This window comes from Prunus mume, linkage group LG7, assembly GCF_029339155.1.
Source record: "Prunus mume cultivar Tortuosa linkage group LG7, ASM2933915v1, whole genome shotgun sequence".
NCBI classification, from domain to species: domain Eukaryota; kingdom Viridiplantae; phylum Streptophyta; class Magnoliopsida; order Rosales; family Rosaceae; genus Prunus; species Prunus mume.
Genome location: NC_142704.1, coordinates 6801770 through 6823114, shown reverse-complemented (window position 1 = coordinate 6823114; position 21345 = coordinate 6801770). Strand labels below are relative to the sequence as shown.

Sequence of the window (21345 nt, the reverse complement as noted above, 5' to 3'; positions counted from 1 at the left end):
CCTCTCTATCTTCCTTTATTTTCTTTTTCTTTTCATTTCTATTTTTTCACAATCTTTGTTCATGTTGTTACAATCTCTTTAATGGTATCAACCATGGTCTCAAACAACAGCTAGGCAAAAAGTAAATAATAAGTATAACAACATCCAAACCTGATAAGTGACTTGCTACAAGAGTTGAAAATACTTTCTCATTATGGAACCTCAAAAAACATTCGCGGCAGCTGAATACAGTACATAAACAAAACAATAGGGACCTCATCCAAAAATAAGAATGCTGCCTCATAAAAATTACAGAAACCGGACAAATCCGCTTGTCATGATCCTCGACTAGCTAGATATCAAGAAGAAACCCGATCTAAAATGGGGTTGGCTGGCTCCATGAAAGAAACTCAAACTTTTAAACCATCTCTGGAGCAACTCAAATTTCAGCCACTACTCTCACAGAAGACATTCTTCGGATACATCTAGATGAGATTAGCCCTCTTTAAGAATCTGATTGTTCTGCAATAATATGGCCATATTGATTCTATAAAATCAAGGTACTTCTCCACTATTAACTCTTGCAATCCTTTCAGCTTTCTTCTGGATAGTTTCTTGTAGTCTAAACTCTTAATGTTCAGTACAGGTTGCCAGAAACAAGCCCGTATGTCCTCTTTAAGCTTCCCTTGTGCAATGTATCTATAGGCCACCATGTAGTAAGTGGGTAAGTTCTTGATTACTTGAACAGTCTGCTTGAAGCTGAAAACATAGAGTGCACACAACCACTGAAGCATCTTGATGTAGAGAGCTACAATGAGGGGTCCCAAAACCCACAAAGGAGTCAACTCCTTTGAAACTTCAGCACCATAAGTAATATTAACTGCCAGGTACCCGGGGATGCTGCAGATTAAGTGTACAATCAAGATCAACAATAATAATGTGCAGAGTTATCAAGCTGTAACTTTTGCAATTTAATATGATGGTGTAGGATAAAAGAAAAACAAATCCAAGAGATGTTTCACATTTAACTGCATAAAATGTTTGGAAATTATTGAACAGACAAATCCAGCAGTTGGAATACACACACACAACCTATGGACAAATTCATGCAAATAGAAGAATCATGGATGTGAAAAGAAAAAAAACCCTCACAGACCAGACAATGAGAGAGAGAGAGAGAGAGAGAGAGAGCATTATACTTACAATAGAAGTAAGGGTATCTTTATTGTAGCATTTAGACCCAGAAAATTGGACCAAACCATCCTTAGAATCCCATCTCTTTCCTTGTTTTGAGTATCGTGCTCAGTTTCTGATATCTCCTTTGGAGGCGGTTCCTCCTCCAAAATCCCATCTACTACTTCACATGATGATTGTGTTCGGAGCATTCTAAGCCATTTCTTAAATAATTTATGAATGACAGGGGAAGAAGCAATGCTCTCATTTGCTTCAGAGGCATAGGAAAGAGGCATATCATTTTCCTGAGGAGATCCCGTTAGGGTATCCTCATTCTCTTTTAGTTTGACAGAATTCTTGGGAAGCTTTGATCCACTTGTTCTACCTCCAGATTTATCATTCTGGGCACTTCCCTTGAAGGCTGAAACTCTCAAAGGTTTGACTTTTGATCCCCGCATGAGAGAAGCCCCTACACTGTGAAACAAGTTCTGAATTTAAATGATCAAGTTATAGAAAAGTGTATTAGGTTTGGGTGTGTGCGTATGTGACTCTCAAGAGCACGTGTGGAGGAGTTTCAAGAACATGCAAAGTGGCAGTCACAAAGTTTAGCTGATAGAAGACTACAGAAAAATAAATGGAACAAAGATAACAGACTTAGAAGGAAAAATTCCCACCTTAAACAAATATTGCGCTTTAACATAATGCAATTGTCTGTCCTCCCAACCATGTGATGTGTTGTTACATACTGCTTCAACTTCAGCCCTTTGCTCCATGACAATGGTCTAGAGGGATATGTCACATAAGAACCCTGAAATGCAAGAAGCAAAAACAATATATTTCAAATTTATTTTAAAGGAAAAACAAACCGAGAAGAAGAAACTTCAACAAATAGCCATGATTTAAATATGAAAATGGTTATTAAACAACTAGAGAGTATTTCAGTAATCTCACAACAATAATTAGTAATTTCAAAAGATTTTACTGGTGATGATTTGACAAAAACAAATACAATCCTGAAAACACCATTAAGTACTCAAGATTCAAGAGATAGGTGCGGTAAAACAGAAAACCAGACCTCCAAAGAAACTTCTATATCATACGTTAAACAGATACCATGTAAGATTCCAGTCAAGGTACTCGCAAATTACCTGCATTTGATGGGTCACCAATGCCATCGTCTCTGCCTCAACAACCAAATCATTTACTCAGCAGGGCCTAATTTGATAAATAACAAAAAATGAGCACTAACTCTTGCAACGAGGCAAACAGAAGGAACAATTTAACAGCTACAAATAAAACACACAGATACAAGCCCAACTTCAGCATGTAACCATAAGTTTTGATAATCAAAATTAAAAACATCAATTCCTCTCGAGCAAACCTACTACAAGAAGTTTTCAAATAGAAGAAAGCAATTGTTCAAATGAAGGAAGAAACAAGATTAAGCATTAGCTTGAAAACTCCTTTTCCTTAATTTTTGCCTCGAAATTCCTCAGCTAACACCAAACATAGGACTCCCAAACGTGCTAAAGTACCAAAATTTAAGCTAAATTTCACCAAAACAACACCGAATACAAAGCTTTAGAGTTTGTAACCTTCCCATTTTCCTCCATTACATAGGAAACCAAACAGCCTAATAATCACAGGCTCACAAAGCAAACCCTAACTAAAACAACGAAATTAAATATACAGAATTGAAAGTGAGAATGAAAGAGAAGTATGAGCAAATTCAAACTAACCTGTCATGAGCTTCCCTTAACGAAAATTAGTAATTTCGGGATAAATATAACGAGGGCTTTATCTTATCCCTCCCAATTAGATTTCTATAAATAGTGTGGATAGAAGAGAGAGAGATAGACAAAGAATAAAGAGGAAGAAGGTCTTCGACTCTTGGAGGTGAATTTAGGGCTTTTATGGGGATTTTTTTTTTAATTTTTTCACAGCGGGATGTGGATGATAATGAAGCACGAAAAACCAGAGGGTAAGGTAAAGCCGGAGAGGCAACCAGGGAGGTAGTTGATAAAATTAAAAGGGAAACGACACCGTTGCCCAGATGTATAATTCGAGCAGCTAACTTCGGACTGGGTCGCTTTGTTTGGACTTGGGCCGTTTAGACTTCTGGGAATCTAGCTTCATGAAATAATATTCCCTTATGAAGATGTGTTAGAGACAGTCGCTCACCACTATCAACCACCAATCGCTTTTTAAATACTATCCTCAACATTTCTCTTCTCTAATCAGGTAATCAATATTGTAAAATTTTCAGATAGAATTTCACTTATTAATTAATTTTAATTAACTTTTAATAACATAACATATTAAAGGCTTGTTTAGGAGTGATTCTACCTAGAAATCACTTCTTCATATGATCACGTTAGTTTTAAGTGATTTTATGGACAAAAACGCTTAAAATCACTTAAAGTGATTATATGGAGACACCCGTGGAAGGTGCTTCTCCTTATAAATGATTTTGGCTCTCCTAGAATCACCCCTAAACGAGCCCTAAAATATCAACCACAATTGAATAGTGTCTCAAAAATCAATTGCCAAAGTTCTCTTCTGCAGGGGAAGAATCAATCCACTATTGCAACTTAGTTGGAGCGTCTCTGAAGCTTGTGCATTGTCCATCAACAAATGATTATATTCGAAGTGGTAGGAGGCATCTTTACTTTCTGACATTGCGTGATGCGATTAAGTAAATGGCTGACCCTTGATGTTGTGTTCGGAAGTCACATTACAATTTCCGAATTTCGAAAGTGGAGATGCATTATATTGTGTGGAAAGAAACCAGCGAGAAACATTCAAAATTCAAATGCGATGTTTCCGAGAGCAACAATTTATAAGAAAAACAAGAAAGGAAAGGAGCCCCTGATATATTTACATTATATAATTTTATTTTTGGCCAATAAACAACTGTGAAGATGGATCCTTACTCTACTTGTCAACAAACAAGGTACAACCGTACAAGCCAAAATGAAAACCAGTCAACAAGATATCGAGACTAGTTTGATTGAGAATTATAAACTTCCTCTAATTTCATTCCTTCCTGCCGGCTCCATATTTAGAGCCAAGGAATTATGGGTCACTAAATAGTAAATACAAAGGCCGGAAGAAAGATGTTGAAAGGGTTCCTTAGGAAACAAAGGGTGACCGAATCACAATGTTTCACATCATATTTGAAATGAAAAAAAAAAAAACCATAAATACGCCACATTCGACTACCTCCAAGCAGCTAACTAATTTAGCACCATCAACTTTGCCGGAAGCTCTGCTCAGGGGGCAGAAGCCATCAGTTGTCCATTTAACAAATATGAACAGTTGCAAACCAGCAGCCCTACTGCTAGAATACCCAAAAACAGCGCGATCTGCCACTGCTAACAGTGCAAGAGTGGGAAAGAGTGGGTTTCAATCAATAAAAACCTCATCTTCAGAACTTTTCATTTTTCTAGCTACTACTCCATATCTGCATCTACTCGCACAGCACCACTTTGTCGTCCATGGAAGTTTCCCCCACCACGTCGCGGGTGACTTTGGCCTCTTTCCTTGACCCTTCCACCTGCACTATGAGTACCATCTCTAGGTCCCTCGGAGTTGTCAAATTTGGTATTGTTGTTGTACGGCCCAACTGGCTGGTACTCAAAATGCGAACTGTGCCTCGGTCTCTCCCGGTTTGCAGGGGGGTTGTGTTGCCTACTATCATGCACTGAATAATTCCAATCCCCACGAGATTCTTGACCTCTGCCAAAACGGTTGTTTTGGTTTCCATTTTTGCGGAACCCTGTGTGATAATGCTGCTCTTGTCTAGCATCCATACCAGCGGGAGCCAGTTCAACTGGCCTAACTGGACCCAGGTTTGGAGAGTGGGGGCGTCCCCTGATGGCTTTCCTCTCTCTCTTATTCAGTCCTTCCTCCGCATTGTTTCTCTCAGAAATCAATTGATCATGTCGCTGCTGGGCCACATATTCAGTAGTGTCCTTGTCAGGTGTTGGCTGAAGTGGCACCCCACCTCGGGGACTGGTTTCCTTTTTGATAGTCTGACCAACTTCTACACCAACATTTTGACCACCATTGGCCCTGTTTCCCCGTTGATTATTGGCTGAAAGTGCCTGAGATTTGGGTTGCCAATGAGGCATTGCACGTTCGCCAACAGCTCGATTCTCTTTGGAAGCAGCAGGTAGGTCCTGACCCATTTCAGAGACTGATGATTGATTGTTAATTTTGTCAGCAACCTCTCTACTAGTTTTCTTTTGATCAAGATCATGATGATTTCCCATGGCTTTGTGTCCCTTGAATGGATGTTGTTTGCCTCTTCCTTTTACTCCCTGGTCCTTTGCAATTGATACAGAGACTGGTGCAACAACATCAGGCTCATTGGGCATGTTCCATCCATCAGAATAACCATCAGAACTCTTTGGTTGCTCTACCACTGAGCCAACATCAGGCTTCTGGGGTTGATGATGCTGGATTGATTTTTTATCACTCTGACTAACATTTGAAGTATATGGTCCATCTTGCAAACCTTGAGTGGTGGTTGATTCTGTTGACCCCCGTTGCCGCCATGATCCATGTGCCTTTCCGTGCTTAGTCTGTCTACTACTCCCATTCCAGGAATCTATGGGAATCCCCACTTTTCCAACAGTTATGGTAGTAGGTTGAGAACTTTCGGCACCTTGAGAAGCAGATTCTGCTCTCTCAATGGTCTCATTTACTGCAGTCTGATTGATTAAAGAAGTCACTGTTGGTTGAGTGCTTCCTTGATGCGCCATCTCTTTAGCTACAGGTTTTGGAACATATCTCTCCATTTCTGCCCTCTTATTTTTTGAGTTACTTTGCACTTTATTGCCCGTCTTTACAGCATTAATAGCCTCAACTTCATTTTTGGGGATAGCTTCATCATTTACATCAGCTTTGTTCTGTGACCTCACAGGTGCCCAGACGACAGCATCAGTGCTGTGAAACTTTTCAGAGTGCTTAATAGCTTGTACATTCCTCGACCCACGCCGAGGATGCTGAGATTTCCACTGGCTATTTACTCTACCTTGAGATTCATCATTTGACAGAGACGAGTGTTGCTCCGAAGACTGGTGTGCATCTCTAGGAATGGCCTGCAAATGAACTGAGTTAGGATCCGCCTCCAACTCAGATAACTTTGGCCTTCCACTCTCAAAAGTGGCATTTGCAATGTTTGTTTCTTTTGATACAGATGATGGTAGAGCAGCCACTGTTGATGTATTCTCTGTTTGTGCTTATTCTTGCCATTTCGGTTATTTTTCTTTCTTGGATAAGAAGATGACTCAAGTATGGCACTGGAATTCGCAGTCAGGCTTGACTCACTACTCAAGGCTGTTTCACTTCCTATAACTCCAAGAGATGCGGAAACATTAACCACTGTATCTGTCTGACCCTCAGCTGTACTCATGGAAGTAAACTTTCCAGTAGACTTCTTTTCTAACTGATTGGTCTGCCTCTGTTTAGGGGCCTGCTTCTGCCTAGAGATATTGATGTCATGAGCCTGGGAGGCATTGTTGTGATGAACAGCATTAGCAACAATCGCAGATTGATGCATCTCAACAGGTTCCTTGTAGGCACTCTTTGGTGTATCTAAAAGTAGCCCACTAGATGGAACAGTTGACTTTTCAACTTTTCCACTGCTGCTCTCATTAATCTCTGCAACAGCATTCAGGTTAGAACCCGAAGCTGACTTTCTACCAGGCACTAATGGTTCACCAGAAGTTGGAGATTCTTCTTGCTTATTCTGGATGGCACCACTTGAGTGACTTTCAAACTTCTCATTTGAACCTTCCACCACTGGAGTATATTTGTTCAACTCTTCCAATTTTGCATGAGCCTTGGCCGTCTGCCCTCTTGTCCGTTCCTCTTCTTCCTCATACTTCTCATTCAATTTTGCAATCTTCTCATTTGAACCCTCCGCCACTTGAGTACGTCTGTTCAACTCTTCCAATTTTGCAAGAGCCTTGGCCATCTGCCTTCTTGTCCGTTCCTCTTCTTCCTCCTGTAACTGCTTGGTACGTTGCTTGGCAAGCTCCCTTTTAGCACGCTGGTGAAGAAAAATGATTTTGGCAAACTTCTAAAGCATAAAATCAAACAAGAATGTGAATAAAATTTATATTACCTGTGCCTCAGAATCGTTTGGATCTAACAATGGTGTCGCAGATTCCTCCTCATACCTGCCTTGTGGATAAGATCCAGACTTTTCAGTAGCTTCCATTGTAGCAAGGTGGTCCTGCAGATGAACATTAGGAGTTTCCAAATGTGCACTTGATACCACGGTTGTTGGTTCTGAGACCAAGGATTTCTTCCACCACCCTTCACCTTCTTGATTATTCAACCTTCCTCTACCACGATGATCTGATCTACTATGCATGCCTTGATTAGATCGCCTGTAGATCAGAAAATTAGCATATTCCAACCATTTATAATAATATATATATTGGCAGTGGAAACCAAAAAATTACCAACCAACCTGGAGATGGAAATTCCACTGCCTGCTATTACTTGGTTTTTATCTCCAGCAGAAAAGCCCACTTCATGAGAGGGATTTACTATTTCAGTGGCATGAGATCTTTCAGGATTTACAAAGCTACTACCACGTTCATTTACTGAATGGTTAGCTTTAGCATTGACTTGGAATCTATTTTTCTGCTCCTCCCTACTGGAAACAGATGCAGTATCATTTCGTCCATCTGAAACTCGTGCCTTTGCATTTAATCCCTCTATTTTTTGAATCAGACTGGAGTCTTTCGCAGCAGCCAGTAGTGGTTGTCCTACCTCCGGTGTGGCAGAGGCTTCAGTTCCCAATTTCTTCACTGAAATGACATCATCTGCCTTTATATTTCCCAAACTTTCAGGAGCTACTTTCATAGGAACAGAACAAGCTCCTCGGTTGTCAAAATTCTGTGAGGCAGTTTCTTCACCAAGCGCTTTCCTTTGATCCCTCTCTCCCCCCTTTCTGTGATCTGATATCCAATCATTCTCTGATGCCAACGTTCTTGGTTGGTCCTCCCTCTCAAGACATGATGCATGAGATAAGACAGCACCCTCATTCCTTTGTTCCTCATTTCTTCTATCCCAACTGTCATGCTGCTTCAGAAGAACTTTGTAAGGTCCACGAGACTCATGCGGATGACCAGATTCTAATTGCTCCGACATCACTGCCTGGTTAGTAGGGCCATATCCACTGGGTCTGCCATGAGAATTGCCAGGATCATGAGCACTTTGGCTAGGGTACCTATTATAAACAGGGGGGCCAGCTGCCATTCCCACAAACGGCACATCACGTTCATTTGGATTGCAGTAGCCCATTGGAGAAGGGTAATAGCCCTCATAGGGTACTGGACCAGGGTAAAAGCCAGGTCGAATTGGCATACCAGGGCGAATATAAGCATCTTGCATATGAGCTCTGTACATATCTCCATTTTTAGGATGGTGTCCTCTTGGTCCTGCTCCAGGTGGAGGAACAGGCTGTGCGTTGGCTAGAGCAGCAGGTGGAATCTGTGGAGGATAATATGGAAATGGCTCCATTGGAAAGCCACCAGGAGGGACCGGAGTTCCGTAGGGAGTAGCCCCTGGAGGTCCTCTATACCAAACACCACCTTGTGGATTAGTTACTGGACCACCATGCCATCCATCATAATGTTGGGGAGGGACGTTAGCACTAGGGTAAGGATGGGGATTACCCTGCCACTTCTCCATACCAGGTCTACCTCCATCTCCGCTGTATGAGGGATTTTCTCTTTTCCATGAATTAGCAGTTCCACTCTTGACATTTGCATTTGCAGAAACATCACCTGAATATGAAAAACAAGCACATACTTACATACATGAAAGAATGAGAAACCAAAGCCATTAACCAATGTAAGGAATGAGGTTGCAACATTCTCATAAACACACAAGAATTAAGCACACGTGCACGAACCAACTAGAGAAGTCCCAGTCGTCTCTTTTGCCACTCTGTCACCAGAAGATGACCCAGGACGACAGTAAGAACTGTGATCTGTCATAAATGATTGATCAAGCAATCAGTAAACTGAAATGGAGCATCAAATTTTCTACAAAAAGATACTTGCCCCGTAAGGGAAAAAAAAATCGCACCAGCATGGATACTTATTAATGCCATCACATCCTTTAAAACAGTTGCTTGAAAGTATAAGGAAACACATACTCCAGAACTCAAGAAAATGTGCAGAATCTTCTTTTTCACTTTTTCTTGTTTTTCTTTTTTTGTTTTGGCAAAAAGGAAATGCCTTTTAGCACTTGAAACAATAAAAATTGGCAGCCACTCTAGATGTGCTGCTCCAAGTTTGAAAAAACAAACAAATACCAGGACGCAAACATGGTATTTTCAAAGATTGATGCTAGGGGTAAAAAATTTATCAATATCTCTTAAGAAATGGCATGGCAGTTTACATGGCAGTCCCACATCAAGTGATGAAAATCCACTGGCACTGCCAAGAACATGGTCAGTGAGGTAGTGGAATGCGTGTGGCATACCATCTCAACCACCACGTGAATTTTTAAAAAGTATTTGTAAAAAATCTAAGTAGAAATAACGTCTTCCAATATTAAATTATACAGTAAATGGATAAAGGCACAAAACCTTGTGACTTGGCATTATTTCCAGGATTATCTTTTTCTGAACCAAGTGTCGGAAAATCTCCAGAAGAAAGCGAAAACCCATCATTCTTTGCTGACAAGACTCCCTGCATGTGTAACAGTGAATAACCAAGATAGATCTTCAGATAAGTACCGGACAGACTGCAACAAAGAAAACATAGCAGAGGTGTTGTTCAACTACCTTGGGCTCTCCTGGGATTGGAAAGGGTCAAACTTATGGGGTGAATTAAGTTTGTAATTAATTCTGAGTGTTATGCTGTTCTTTAATTTAAATTACTATTTGTTGATTAAATAATCAATTAACTAATGATTTTCTGTCACTTTAATGTTTAAGCTTTAAAGTCATACATAATATTGGTGAGAATGGTATTCACCAAATATGTCTTGAGTTTTATCTTTTGTGCATAATTCTATGGAGTTTATTAGTACCACTCTTGACTCTTCAGAGCCAACAGGGAGAGACCCTCCGAAGCTCGCAGACCCGGGGGTTGCTGAAAGGCGTAATTGATGCATTGTTGACTGGTTTACCATTTTCTGGTGGTTCATTCAGAAATTTTTAAACGACTTTCCGTTTATTTTTACCAACATTTCTATAGGTATTGATATTTCTGTTGAAATTTCCATTGATCCTTCAACATTTTCATACCTGAGCAAATGTGTGATTCAATTATAAAGATGTCAATTGATCCATCTAACCCTAAATGAGATATTCCCATGGTGAAGCCTCTCTTTGTATCGACTCGGATGGAATCTTTATTAACAAAGTAATTATTGGTAGAACACATATTCAAACACTAAGCCTATGACAGAAAGATCATACCAACTTTTCAGCGGTCCCAGGAGCACTCCATGCCACTGGATGTTCAGAATGTTCAGCAAATCTTGACAACTGTGAACTACCGGGTCTTGTCTCTGCACTGCGAGGACGCAATGAGGTCAGTGATGTTTGATTTGATGTCAATGCTCCAGAAGCCGATGACGGCCTAGAATTCGGACCCCATGCATTAGAAGAAGGTTCATGCGCTTTCTCACTACCAGCAGTAGATGGTCGAGTGCCACTTCCAGATGAAAGATGGCCACTGAGATGGCTCGGTGAAGTGCCACCGTCAGCTTTTGGAGACAGTGATGGGGAACCCCATGCATTTGATGCAGAAGATGATCTACTGCCCCAACCGAGGGTACCCCTGTAAGTATTAAATTAAAAAACACCTAAGTGTTATTCTCCGGTGATAAACTAGCAGGCATTGAAATATTATACACTGATCCCAATAGAAATTAAATTGAGAGAGAGAGAGAGAGAGAGAGAGAGAGAGAGAGAGAGAGAGAGATTACTCACTTGGGAACAATTTCCACATTTGGGTCCCTACCATGATTTTCTAACCTTAAACAGCCAAGTAAGGTAAGGAATTTTAGGTGACAAACAAAGGAGAACAGTAAATTGACTTAAGGATAATTCAGCAGGAAGCAAATACCTCTGACTGGGCAAGTTTACAGGTTTTGGAACTTTCCCTAAAACAGTCATGGGACCTCTTCTGGAAGAAGAAGCCAACCTGCAACAGCATCAACAGAATTAGATTACAACCTAAAGATGTTGATATCCATGTGATTGTCTGTCTCTGTATGCAATATTTCGATCTCAATTTTGAAATAATAATAATAATAATACTTGTTGTGGAAGTGTAATTTTGCTGACTTTAAATCTTCCCCACCAACACAATTTACATATAATTAGTTTTTTCCTAGGACAAACGTCCCAATGTTTTCTTAACAATTTCCCATTGTCTATTCCAAAAGAAAGAAAAAACAAACAATAATCCCCATTTTCTATGAAACATTGTGAATGTGGCCAGATTAACATAAGAAGTCGCAACAATATTCATACCTCCTGTCCCCCAACAACATACTGGACGTCATGTTTCAATCGTTGCCACAAGGTCATTCAAGCAAATTTACCAAAGCCTGGAAAATAAGGAGAATTTAAACTTCCACAAGTGTGATGATGCAGTCAATAAACCACAGTTTTAACAAGGTTATCAAATGACATAGTACACAACAAACTTTTCATATCAATGAAAACAAGATTCATGTAACATGCTTGTACAAAAAAATTATTTTATTTGCAGTGCCACAGCATCAGACTCCTGATTATTGATTACAACTACAAATCAAAATGTTATCACATAGCTATTGCAGGTGAATGTGTACCACCCAGGTTTTAGCATTCCTCCATGCTATTTATTTCCTATCATACAAAATACTAAAAATTGTCTCATAGAACCTTTTCCTTTGATTTTATGGGTGTAGACCAACTGAGCACCGAGACACTTTTTAACTTCATCCTTCTTCAATCAATCTCCCCTTATGCATAATCAAGCCCATCTCACAAAATTAGTTACTCTCACAAACTCTCTTTCCCCTTTTTATGATAAAGAACTACTAAGCTTGAGCATTTTTATAGCAACGATCGCTAAACTAAAGAGTCTAAACTTATCCCAGTTCTCAATCCCAGAAGAACTACTACACTTTTAAAGGGAAAAAAGGGTTTTCGGCAACCAAAAAAAAAAAAAGCATCCCTGATTATGCACTGTTTCGTCCTTTGATAGGACAAACAATGGGCCAATACTATATTCAAAATCTATACAACAATAATAACATACGAAAAATCCTTCATTTCCAAATGAAACCCATCATAAGCATTGACCTAAAAAATTGCATAACTACATGTATGTATATAACACCAAAGCACAAATGCCACCAAAAGAATACGTTCGCTTGGTTGCCAATAAAGCATATGAGAATATGAACATCCCAGAACATATTTAGCGCATAAATGACAGTTGCAAAAGCAAATTCTTATTTATTTCTTCCTCGTGCAGTCTTTTTATATATATTATTTTCCTTCTATTTATCGGGAAACAAACAGGCTAAATTAGTATAACAATTCCGCAAAAATTAAAACGATATTAACTTGCCTGGTACAAGAATAGGTTTTAAGGGGTTCGTGGAAACCCTAGGGAAGTTGATATGGGTTTTGGAAGATATAGAGGGAGAGAATAAACGATTGAAACGCGCCGTATAGGGCTTGGGGAGATCGAGAGGGCGGTTCAGAGAAACAGAGATCTTTGTGAGTTGAAAACGAAGAATTTGAGTGTGATTGGTTTCAGATCAGAGAAGAAGAAAATAGGGAGACACAGAAGAGAGAGAGAGAGAGAGAGAGAAGGAGTTCGAGAGGATGTACGAGTTGCAATCCGATATATTAATTCTGGAACCTCTCGCAAAATTAAATTTGAATTTGGGTTTTTTCAGAATTTTTGGATTGTTAAGCGAAAAAAACAAAACAAAAAAGAGTTTGGGAATTTTTGGGAATATGGGTTTGCTTTGAAATGGAACTCCCAATCCAAATTGGGCTATAAATTCTTGTTCAGTTTGTGTTTTATCCTTTGGGTTTAAAAGGGCACTGTATTTTCTGTTGCATCAGGTGATGCTATGGGTAATAATGTAATTTCAATATTTATGTTAGTGAGATTTAGGTGTAATATCCTTATCGTAATTGCTTTCGTTTGTGGCATGAAGTTAAGGGATCATAAACTTTTCAGATTTCAGTTGCATCCAAAGGCCTAAAACTAGTTGAGCACAAAGAGTAAAGAGAAGTATGGAGCATTTAACGTGAAAAACTGACCAATTAATCTAATTTTATTTGCAATGTGCATGATTAATTAGATTTTAGTTCTTATTATCATAAATTGTGTTATAATCCGACATGATTAAGGATTTTGGGGTTCGACTCATGTGATAAGGTTTTTTATGGTATTTAGACATAAAAAAATTTAATTTTTTCAAAAAAAACTTTTTCAAATCTAAAATGTGCCCCTCCTCAAATATTGTTGGATGGATATTTAGTTATAGTAATATTATGAATGTATTTGATTAATAAATCTAAAAATAAATAAGGCATTTTTGTCATTTTTTCTTTTTTAAAATTTTTTTCTCCTTTTGCTTTTTCCAAAATGTCAAATTTCCATAAAACAACGTAACAACCAAAGCTAGTGCCATTCCATGAACAATATATATTTTGTACTTTTTTTTGGTATATATATATATATGTATATTGTACTTTAAATCTTACCATAAATAAGTTGCTACACTCTGACCCTAATTTATTTATTGTTCAAGTTGCCAAACTTTCCCTCCTTTAAAACTCCTAATTTCCAATAAATAAATAAAACGTGGTGGATGATTTTATGAAATATGATATAGTTTACATTCATGTAATAGTATGTTAACTTACTTGAACTCGGAAAAAGTCATGAATTAGATATTTGAAGAACACAAAAGAATGAGTATGAGATCAACTACTTATGTGTGCGAGCACAATGGCGGACCTAATGCATGCCCTTTAATGGGCATGTGCTCCTCCTCAAATATTGTTGTATGGATATTTAGTTATAGTGATATTATACAAATATTATGAAATTCCTCTTAAATTCTTAAATTTCCCCGTTTTCCTTTTGTTTTCTATTTTATTATTATGTATAAATTTCTTTTGAATAGCATATATTTTGTTATTATGAATGAATGTTAGATTATTTATACAAAAAGTAATCTATATATATAAAGCAAAAGGTAGAGAATGGTGAAACATTCAAAATACCAGAAAATGTCATTGGTTAATGCAAATATTAAAAATTAAAATTATTAATTAAATGAGGATAATATGGTAAATTCACACTTAAAAAAAAATAAATTAAAAAAAAAATCAGATAATTGATCATATTTTTACTAAACACAACTATCCATTATCTTTTTAATTCTATATATTTTGCAATTTTTATTATTAAATCACAATTTAAATGGAGCCCTGACCCAATACCCAAGGGCCATCCATAGCTCTCACATGGGCCCAAACCCGCGAAAGTGGTTTGTACAGTTGTACGTTGTGCACAGTACCTCTTCTTCAGATTCATGTAGATGTAGTTCTTCTGAGGCAGCTGAGTAGCGATGTGAAGCTTCTTCACGCATTTTTAGTCGAACCAGGTAAGCTCGCTTTTCTTTTATTTCCTTCACGTGTATCTCTTATTGGGTGGTTGGTTTGATTCAGATCTCTTTGAATCATTTCCACATAATTTGCCTTTTCCTTCACGTCTCGTATTTGCCTTTTGAAATTGGCCTACGTTTCAATCCCAGATGCAGACATAATGATTTCCATATTAGAGAGTTCATTTTAGTTTGTGATGTCTATTTTAAGCTACCCTTTTGCCCTTTTATTTTTCTGGAGCACAAGGCAATGGCTTTGGGCTAAGCATGGCAGCTGGGTTGCATTCCTATGCCCTGTTTGGTATATAAGATTTTGTAACGAAAGGAAAATACAAATAAAATGGAATAAAAAAAATCAATCGTTAATTAGTTGTTATTAGCCATTATGAGTCATAATTGTACAAGTACTATAATAGCATATGGAGAATGGATTTTTACTGGATACATAAAAATAGTAATAACTTGTTGGCAAGATGAACCTTTCCTTATATCAGTATATATTTGTGCATTCAATGTTGATCTTGTATGTTTTCCAGCTATATATGCTAGTAACTGCTTTTTCATAATGAGGTTTTACTACTAAAATCGAAAGCATAGTATTTTCTGCAGCTTTGGCTATTTCTCATTTGTTTTCATCAACTTAAGATCAGGAACTTTCTATCAATTAGGCCAAGTTCGGTTGAATGGTTTCTGATTTCAGTTCAAATTTGGCCAAATTGAGTTATTGCTTGACCTTACAGTGGGGAGGGACTGCTAGCAATAAGGAAGTAAGAAGTTGATGGGTGGGTCTAAGGCTATTATTTGCTTTGGTATCACCTAATTGACTTGTAACATAACATTTAATATATTTCAGGAGTGGGTTTTGAATTTTGAGGGAACTTTGAAGGTGAAGAGGGAGTGAAAGAGCTGTTATTAGAGTTGGAATTTATTCATGTTAGTAATGCATCTATGGAACCCAAATCTCCTTCAAAATTTAAGCTATCAATCACTGGATTTGCTCAATACAAGCAGGCGTTGAGAACGAGTTTTGTGGTTACAGTTATAATACTCTTATTATTTGGTGCCTATTTTGCGTTTATACCCGGGAAAGGCCATAGTGTATCTAAAGGACCATATTATACAGTGGTTGTTGATTGTGGAAGCACGGGGACCCGAGTAAATGTGTACAAGTGGCTGGCAAGGGATGTAAGTAGTAAGGAATTGCCGATTTTGTTGTATTCTTATCCCAACAATTCAACTGATGGAATGCTTTGGAAAAGTTGTAAGTATCACTGTCTGCAAACTGAGCCTGGTGTGGATAAATCTGTCGGAAACTTATCAGGAGTAAGAGCATCTTTGGAACCATTAATTACATTGGCAGAACATAAGGTTCCTTCTGAAAAACGCAGAGACACTCCCATTTTTGTTCTAGCTACTGCTGGATTAAGGAGATTGGCAATGGAAGATGCTAGGCGGGTATTGAATGACATAGAAGTTGTTGTAAAAGAACATACATTTTTGTATAAAAAGAGTTGGATACGGGTATTGAGTGGCCAAGAAGAAGCTTATTATGGTTGGGTGGCTCTAAATTATAAAATGGGTAGCTTTGGGAATCATTCAAGGTCACCCACTTTGGGACTTCTTGATTTAGGAGGCTCATCATTGCAGATTGTCGTGGAAGTTGATGATACAAGAGAAGATGCAAACTTAGTGAGATCAAAATTTGGTTTTGTCGAACATGATATTTTAGTTTACTCATTGTCGGAATTTGGATTGAATGAAGCATTTGATAGGACGGTTGTTATGCTCAGCCATATGGAACAACTCACAGAAAGTGCATCTGGTATAGTAGAGATCAGACATCCTTGTCTTCATACTGACATTGTGCAAAACTATACCTGCTATGGTTGCTCCCAGCTAAACGCTCCTGATCAGAAAAATGTGACCAGTCAAGTGCAAGAAACTAAATTTCCTTCTGTATATCTGGTTGGAGCGCCAAATTGGGAGCAATGCAGAAGACTTGCTAAGGTTGCTGCTATCAATTCAAGCACAGCTGACACAGACCTTAGAGCAAGGTCATGTTCTGATAATGGTAACTATTACATTTGCTCCCCAGTTCAGCAGTTGAATTACAATTTTTTTTCTTTCAAATATTTGATGTTTGTTTGTGCACTTTGACTCATCCAGTTATAAAAGGGCTTTTCTTTGTTGAAGATCACATACTTTCACATAGAAATTATCTCTACGCTCATGATTTTAGGATTCATATCACTTTTGTAATCCCGTGCTCATGTTCACAGGGAATGAAATGATAAATTTGACTGCTTTTGCTCACCTCAAAGCCCGCTTTCATGCACTATCTGGATTTTTTGCTATTTATGACAAGTTGAATTTGAGCGGAAGAGCCACCTTGATGAAGATTTGGGAGAAAGGCCAGCAAGTATGCTCCAGATCATGGTCTGACCTAAGCAGTAATTCACAGAATGCATATTTTGCTTGGCAATATTGTTTTCGTGTACCTTATGTGGCATCGCTCGTTGACGATGCCCTGTGTCTTGGTGACAAAGAGATCATTTTTGGTCCTGCGGATGTTACTTGGACATTAGGAGCTGCATTGGTCGAAGGAGAATATTTATGGTCAAGTCCTACTAGATCTCAAATTAGCATTTTAGCCCTAAATACGGAGGTTATATCCTCACCCTTTTTTGTACTTGTTTTACTTCTTTGTATTCTATTGAGTGTATATTGTTGTCAAGTCAAGCTCCCCATGATAGGCAGGAAGAGCGCAGTAAGAGGACAGAAGATGATAGATTAGATGTTATGTACTCCTTAGATTGCAATAGACAAATTTTATTCAATAACAATTCAGAGGCCAGAAATTGATTGACCATCATGCTTTCGTTGTTTCTTGTCGAGCAAAATTGGACTGGAACATATGAGTTTTTCTAACCCAAAAATTATAAAGCTAAAAGTAAATACATTCTACTGGCAAAAGATAAAAGCCATTTTTGTACAAAAAGAATTATACACTGGTACATCAAATCAAAACTTGAGAGACATTTCTCAGTCTCTAAAATTGGCTGGCACCGTTGCATCTGTAAAATATTCCTTCCTGACAGTCTCCACGGAGCAAAACCTCACCTTCAAGAGACAAATACTTCAAATGAAACGGGAATAGTAGACAAGTAAACAAAAGAAAAATACAACAACAAACAAAATTGCACATTCACAATAAAGTTTATGGTATAGTGCCTGCATCAGATATCAAATTTACAATAGACACCTGACCTAAATTCCAACGATGGCTTTCAGAACTTGACTGACAGGCCACATTCACGAAAAATCTTAAGAAACTCTGTAGTAGATAATCTCAACTGTTTACCTATGGTGATGGAGTTAAAATAGAATGTAAGAAATTTGGGCCCAAGCATGCTCATGGAATGGAATGCTAAATTAGGTGTTCCCCCCTCCCCTTTTCTTTTACTCTCACACAAGTAGGTGGAAAAGTTTTTAAAGCTCAAAGTAGCTGAGGTCTTCCATATATCCCCTGCTCCTCCCATATGCACATATTCACTAAAAGTATCAAATTTGAATGCCATTCAAGTGCAAGCAGTATGAAATTTCATTTTGACTAAAAATATAGCTTTTGAACAAAATGATATGAAATATTCGTCTATGATGGAATACATACCAACGAAGCATATGATTTTAATAAAGGCTTGGCCAGCTGCCAAATTGGCTTGAATATAAATGGAGCTTCCACAAAGAGGACTTGGCCCAATCGCTTTGGATAATAATAGTAGAAAACATCAAACTGCAATAGATTGGGAATCAACTCAAAATGAGCATCATGAAATTTTCATGACAATTAATACCTATAAATAGTGCTGAAAAGGAATAATCAGCGGGTATCTTCTAAAACGTACCAAAAATGTTATGAAACTTAAATCTGCATTCTCTGTACCGAAGCCTCGTAGGTCAAAGATTCCAAGTATGTCTTCTGTCCCTTCTGGAAGGGCACTCAATGCCTTCTCAATCAAAAACACGCAGAGCTTCTCATTCTCAGCATGATCATGCACCTATAACACATTGTTGTGCAGTTACCAATTAATCATACAAACTTTGATCTAAGCCAAAGGTAGAAAAAATTGGTCACAATTTTCAAAAGGGGCTACCAAACAAAACATTATGTTCTGGACTAAGATTGGTATGTAGCACCTCAGAATATTAAGATTATATGGTATGCAAGACCAGACACATTTTCAGGCACAGTGCATACCCAAAAGAATCAAACTTACAGCAGGAAGATGCTTAGAGGCATCCACTATGAGAACTGGTCTACCATTAACATCAAGAAAGTCATGTACATAAGCTTTTCCAGTTTCAGCTACACTCTTCACTGAATCGTGAGATATTTCAGACACCCCAAATTCTTCACGCCATTTCTATTACAGGATAAGGAAATACAAGGAAAAAAAAGAAACTATAATCATAAATGCATCAACATTTTCCAGATTTCCAAGAAAAATAATCCAAAAAGAAATGAACTTTCCAAAGTAAAATGCAAGCAACAGCTAAAGCAGCCAACCAAAATATTGAGTCCAGAAAAACATGATTGAGCTAGAGGAGGATACAATTGCTTTAGTCAGTCTTTCAACGGATTCGTCGATGGAAAACTTGCGGTCCTTGAGAAACCAGAGGATCATATCCTCATCATCTCTTCCATTTTTGCCTACAGGGAGACTTTGATGATCTTTCTCAAGCTTCTCCTTCACTTGCAAAACTAGCTGCAAAACCACCAAAGACCATAACAAAACCACCAAAGTGTACATCTAGCTACGCAAAATACAATGCAAGCCACACATTTTGAAGAAGATTAAGAAATATAAATTGCTAAAAAAGTTTCAATCTTTATGTTCCTCAAAATGTGAACTAAAAATACAAACTTCAACACTCAAACATGCATATTAGAATCATAATTTACAACTTTCCTAGTCACTTTCCCACAATTTTCCGCGAACCCAAACAGATGCAGAGTTAATGGTACAGGTAAATGCAGGTAACTTTACCTTGTGTGATTCGTTGGGGTCTAAGCGGCAGCTCCGAACAGAGAAGCTTCGAACTTGGGAGGATTTAATTTGATAGGAGCAATTGGAGAGAAGAGGAAGACGACGAAGAGGGTTGCAGATACGGAGCTCCATTTGTGTGAATTAAGTGGTGTGAAACCGCTGAATCGGATCGCGGTTTTCGTAGGCGTTACATTAGGAGGGCGATGAGGCTGCCTGTCCTGAGCGTCTCACGGTGACGCGACGCCACGTGGCCCACCAAAAAACAAAACTATTGTCCTTGCACTGCAAGAAGGACTAATTGGCAAATATTTTCAGAGAGGACAAACGACCTTGAGGCCAATTCACGAATAGTGAGAAATATACAATGTCGTTTCTGCTTCACTAAACGACAAAATAATCAAGGGTACTTTTGACTTTTCATATTTTATAAGATGTTACGCCTCTCAAATATAGTTTCCATCACACGTGTTCGAGCAAAGCGCGCGCCTTTCTTCCACTTCTTCTCTCTCTCTCCCATAAAGCTTGATCTTCAAACTTTCAAAGTTTGTGTCTTTTGCTTTTAGTTTTGATTAACTTAATCAAGTTTTTGTTATTAAGTGAGTGATTAACCGGTCGGTTTGATGGGTTTATCGGTTTTTTGTCTGAATTTCACTTCCAAGTAAGTTTGTGACCGTTGGATTTGTCAATGTCAGCAATTTCATGCTTCATTTACACGTGCATTTATGTTTGTTATGTTGATGCAATTGTTGATAAAGAGAAACAAAGGAACCAGAGAAACAAAGGAAAACAAAAGAATAGTTTTACTGAATAATCCTCTTCTCATTTACTGAATTTTCTTACATAATTACATTTACATTTGAGGTGTATATATATAACCAAGGCTGTACTAAACTTTCCCTAACAACTCTTTGTAACAAACATAATAAAGATAACAAACTAAATGAGCTGTCATGAGTCATGACTTGGCATCTTTATCTTTACACCCCCTCAAGCTGAGCTTGGAAAGACTAGGAGTACCAAGAGAAAGCTTGGATTGAAGAAAGAGGAACCGATTCTTAGACAAAGATTTAGTATGAATATCACTATCCGGTCTTGGCTGCAAACATACCAATCAGTAACTGATTTGCAAGAACCACTCTCGGATATAATGATAATCAATTTCCACATGTTTGGTTGGCATGAAAAACAGGGTTTGATGCAAGGGAGATAGCAGAAATGTTATCACACCAAATGGTAGGTTTAACAGAGGAGGAGAAACCAAAATCTCGAAAGACTTTGCAGATCCATGTAACTTCAGGCAGTGTGAGCTGTGGATCGATATTCAGCTTCAAGATGAGCGAGCGGCGGCTGTAGGCTGCTTTTTAGCACTCCACTCACTAAGTTGGAGCCAAGAAACACACAAAATCCACCCGTGGATCTCCTATCAAAAGTGCAGCCACCCATCTGCGTCAGAGTAGGCGGATAGAGTGAAAGGACC

General features: G+C 38.3%; 4 protein-coding genes across 7 annotated transcripts; 1 reads left to right on the top strand and 3 right to left on the bottom strand.

Moving 5' to 3' along the window:
• Window positions 1–174: 174 nt before the first annotated feature.
• EMB2759 (embryo defective 2759) lies at window positions 175–3037 on the bottom strand. Of its 2 annotated transcripts, XM_008246778.3 has the most exons (5): window positions 2892–3037; window positions 2301–2367; window positions 1827–1960; window positions 1183–1626; window positions 175–879 (listed from the first exon to the last, which is right to left on the bottom strand). In XM_008246778.3, the coding sequence occupies exons 2-5, from the start codon at window positions 2325–2327 to the stop codon at window positions 465–467; spliced, it is 1020 nt and encodes a 339-aa protein (XP_008245000.1). In that variant the 5' UTR covers window positions 2328–2367; window positions 2892–3037; the 3' UTR covers window positions 175–464. The 2 variants fall into 2 exon arrangements, with proteins under 2 accessions (XP_008245000.1, XP_016652441.1); XM_016796955.2 differs by lacking the exon at window positions 2892–3037 and having other exon boundaries at window positions 1183–1621.
• A 951-nt stretch (window positions 3038–3988) lies between these two features.
• Window positions 3989–13205, bottom strand: MOS1 (modifier of snc1). The gene is given in 11 exon segments (XM_008246795.3): window positions 3989–6391; window positions 6394–7210; window positions 7286–7553; window positions 7637–8960; window positions 9089–9166; window positions 9770–9872; window positions 10607–10970; window positions 11123–11167; window positions 11259–11336; window positions 11669–11745; window positions 12759–13205. Coding segments are annotated over 10 exon segments (4896 nt in total). The 5' UTR covers window positions 11701–11745; window positions 12759–13205; the 3' UTR covers window positions 3989–4604.
• A 1453-nt stretch (window positions 13206–14658) lies between these two features.
• On the top strand, window positions 14659–17692 carry LOC103343098 (putative apyrase 7). Of its 2 annotated transcripts, XM_008246775.3 has the most exons (3): window positions 14659–14820; window positions 15674–16891; window positions 17100–17692. In XM_008246775.3, exons 2-3 carry the CDS (start codon window positions 15769–15771, stop codon window positions 17612–17614), a joined length of 1638 nt encoding a protein of 545 aa, XP_008244997.2. In that variant the 5' UTR covers window positions 14659–14820; window positions 15674–15768; the 3' UTR covers window positions 17615–17692. The 2 variants fall into 2 exon arrangements, with proteins under 2 accessions (XP_008244997.2, XP_088897722.1); XM_089041596.1 differs by lacking the exon at window positions 14659–14820 and having other exon boundaries at window positions 15602–16891.
• LOC103343099 (Sec14p-like phosphatidylinositol transfer family protein) lies at window positions 17632–20158 on the bottom strand. 2 transcript variants are annotated; one of them, XR_016122099.1, is made up of 7 exons: window positions 19869–20158; window positions 19434–19586; window positions 19098–19244; window positions 18726–18878; window positions 18491–18613; window positions 18088–18181; window positions 17632–17940 (listed from the first exon to the last, which is right to left on the bottom strand). XR_016122099.1 is itself a non-coding variant. In XM_008246776.3 (6 exons), the coding sequence occupies exons 1-6, from the start codon at window positions 19998–20000 to the stop codon at window positions 17863–17865; spliced, it is 786 nt and encodes a 261-aa protein (XP_008244998.1). In that variant the 5' UTR covers window positions 20001–20138; the 3' UTR covers window positions 17632–17862. The 2 variants fall into 2 exon arrangements, 1 of the variants encoding a protein (XP_008244998.1); XM_008246776.3 differs by lacking the exon at window positions 18088–18181 and having other exon boundaries at window positions 19869–20138.
• Between the last annotated feature and the right edge of the window lie 1187 nt (window positions 20159–21345).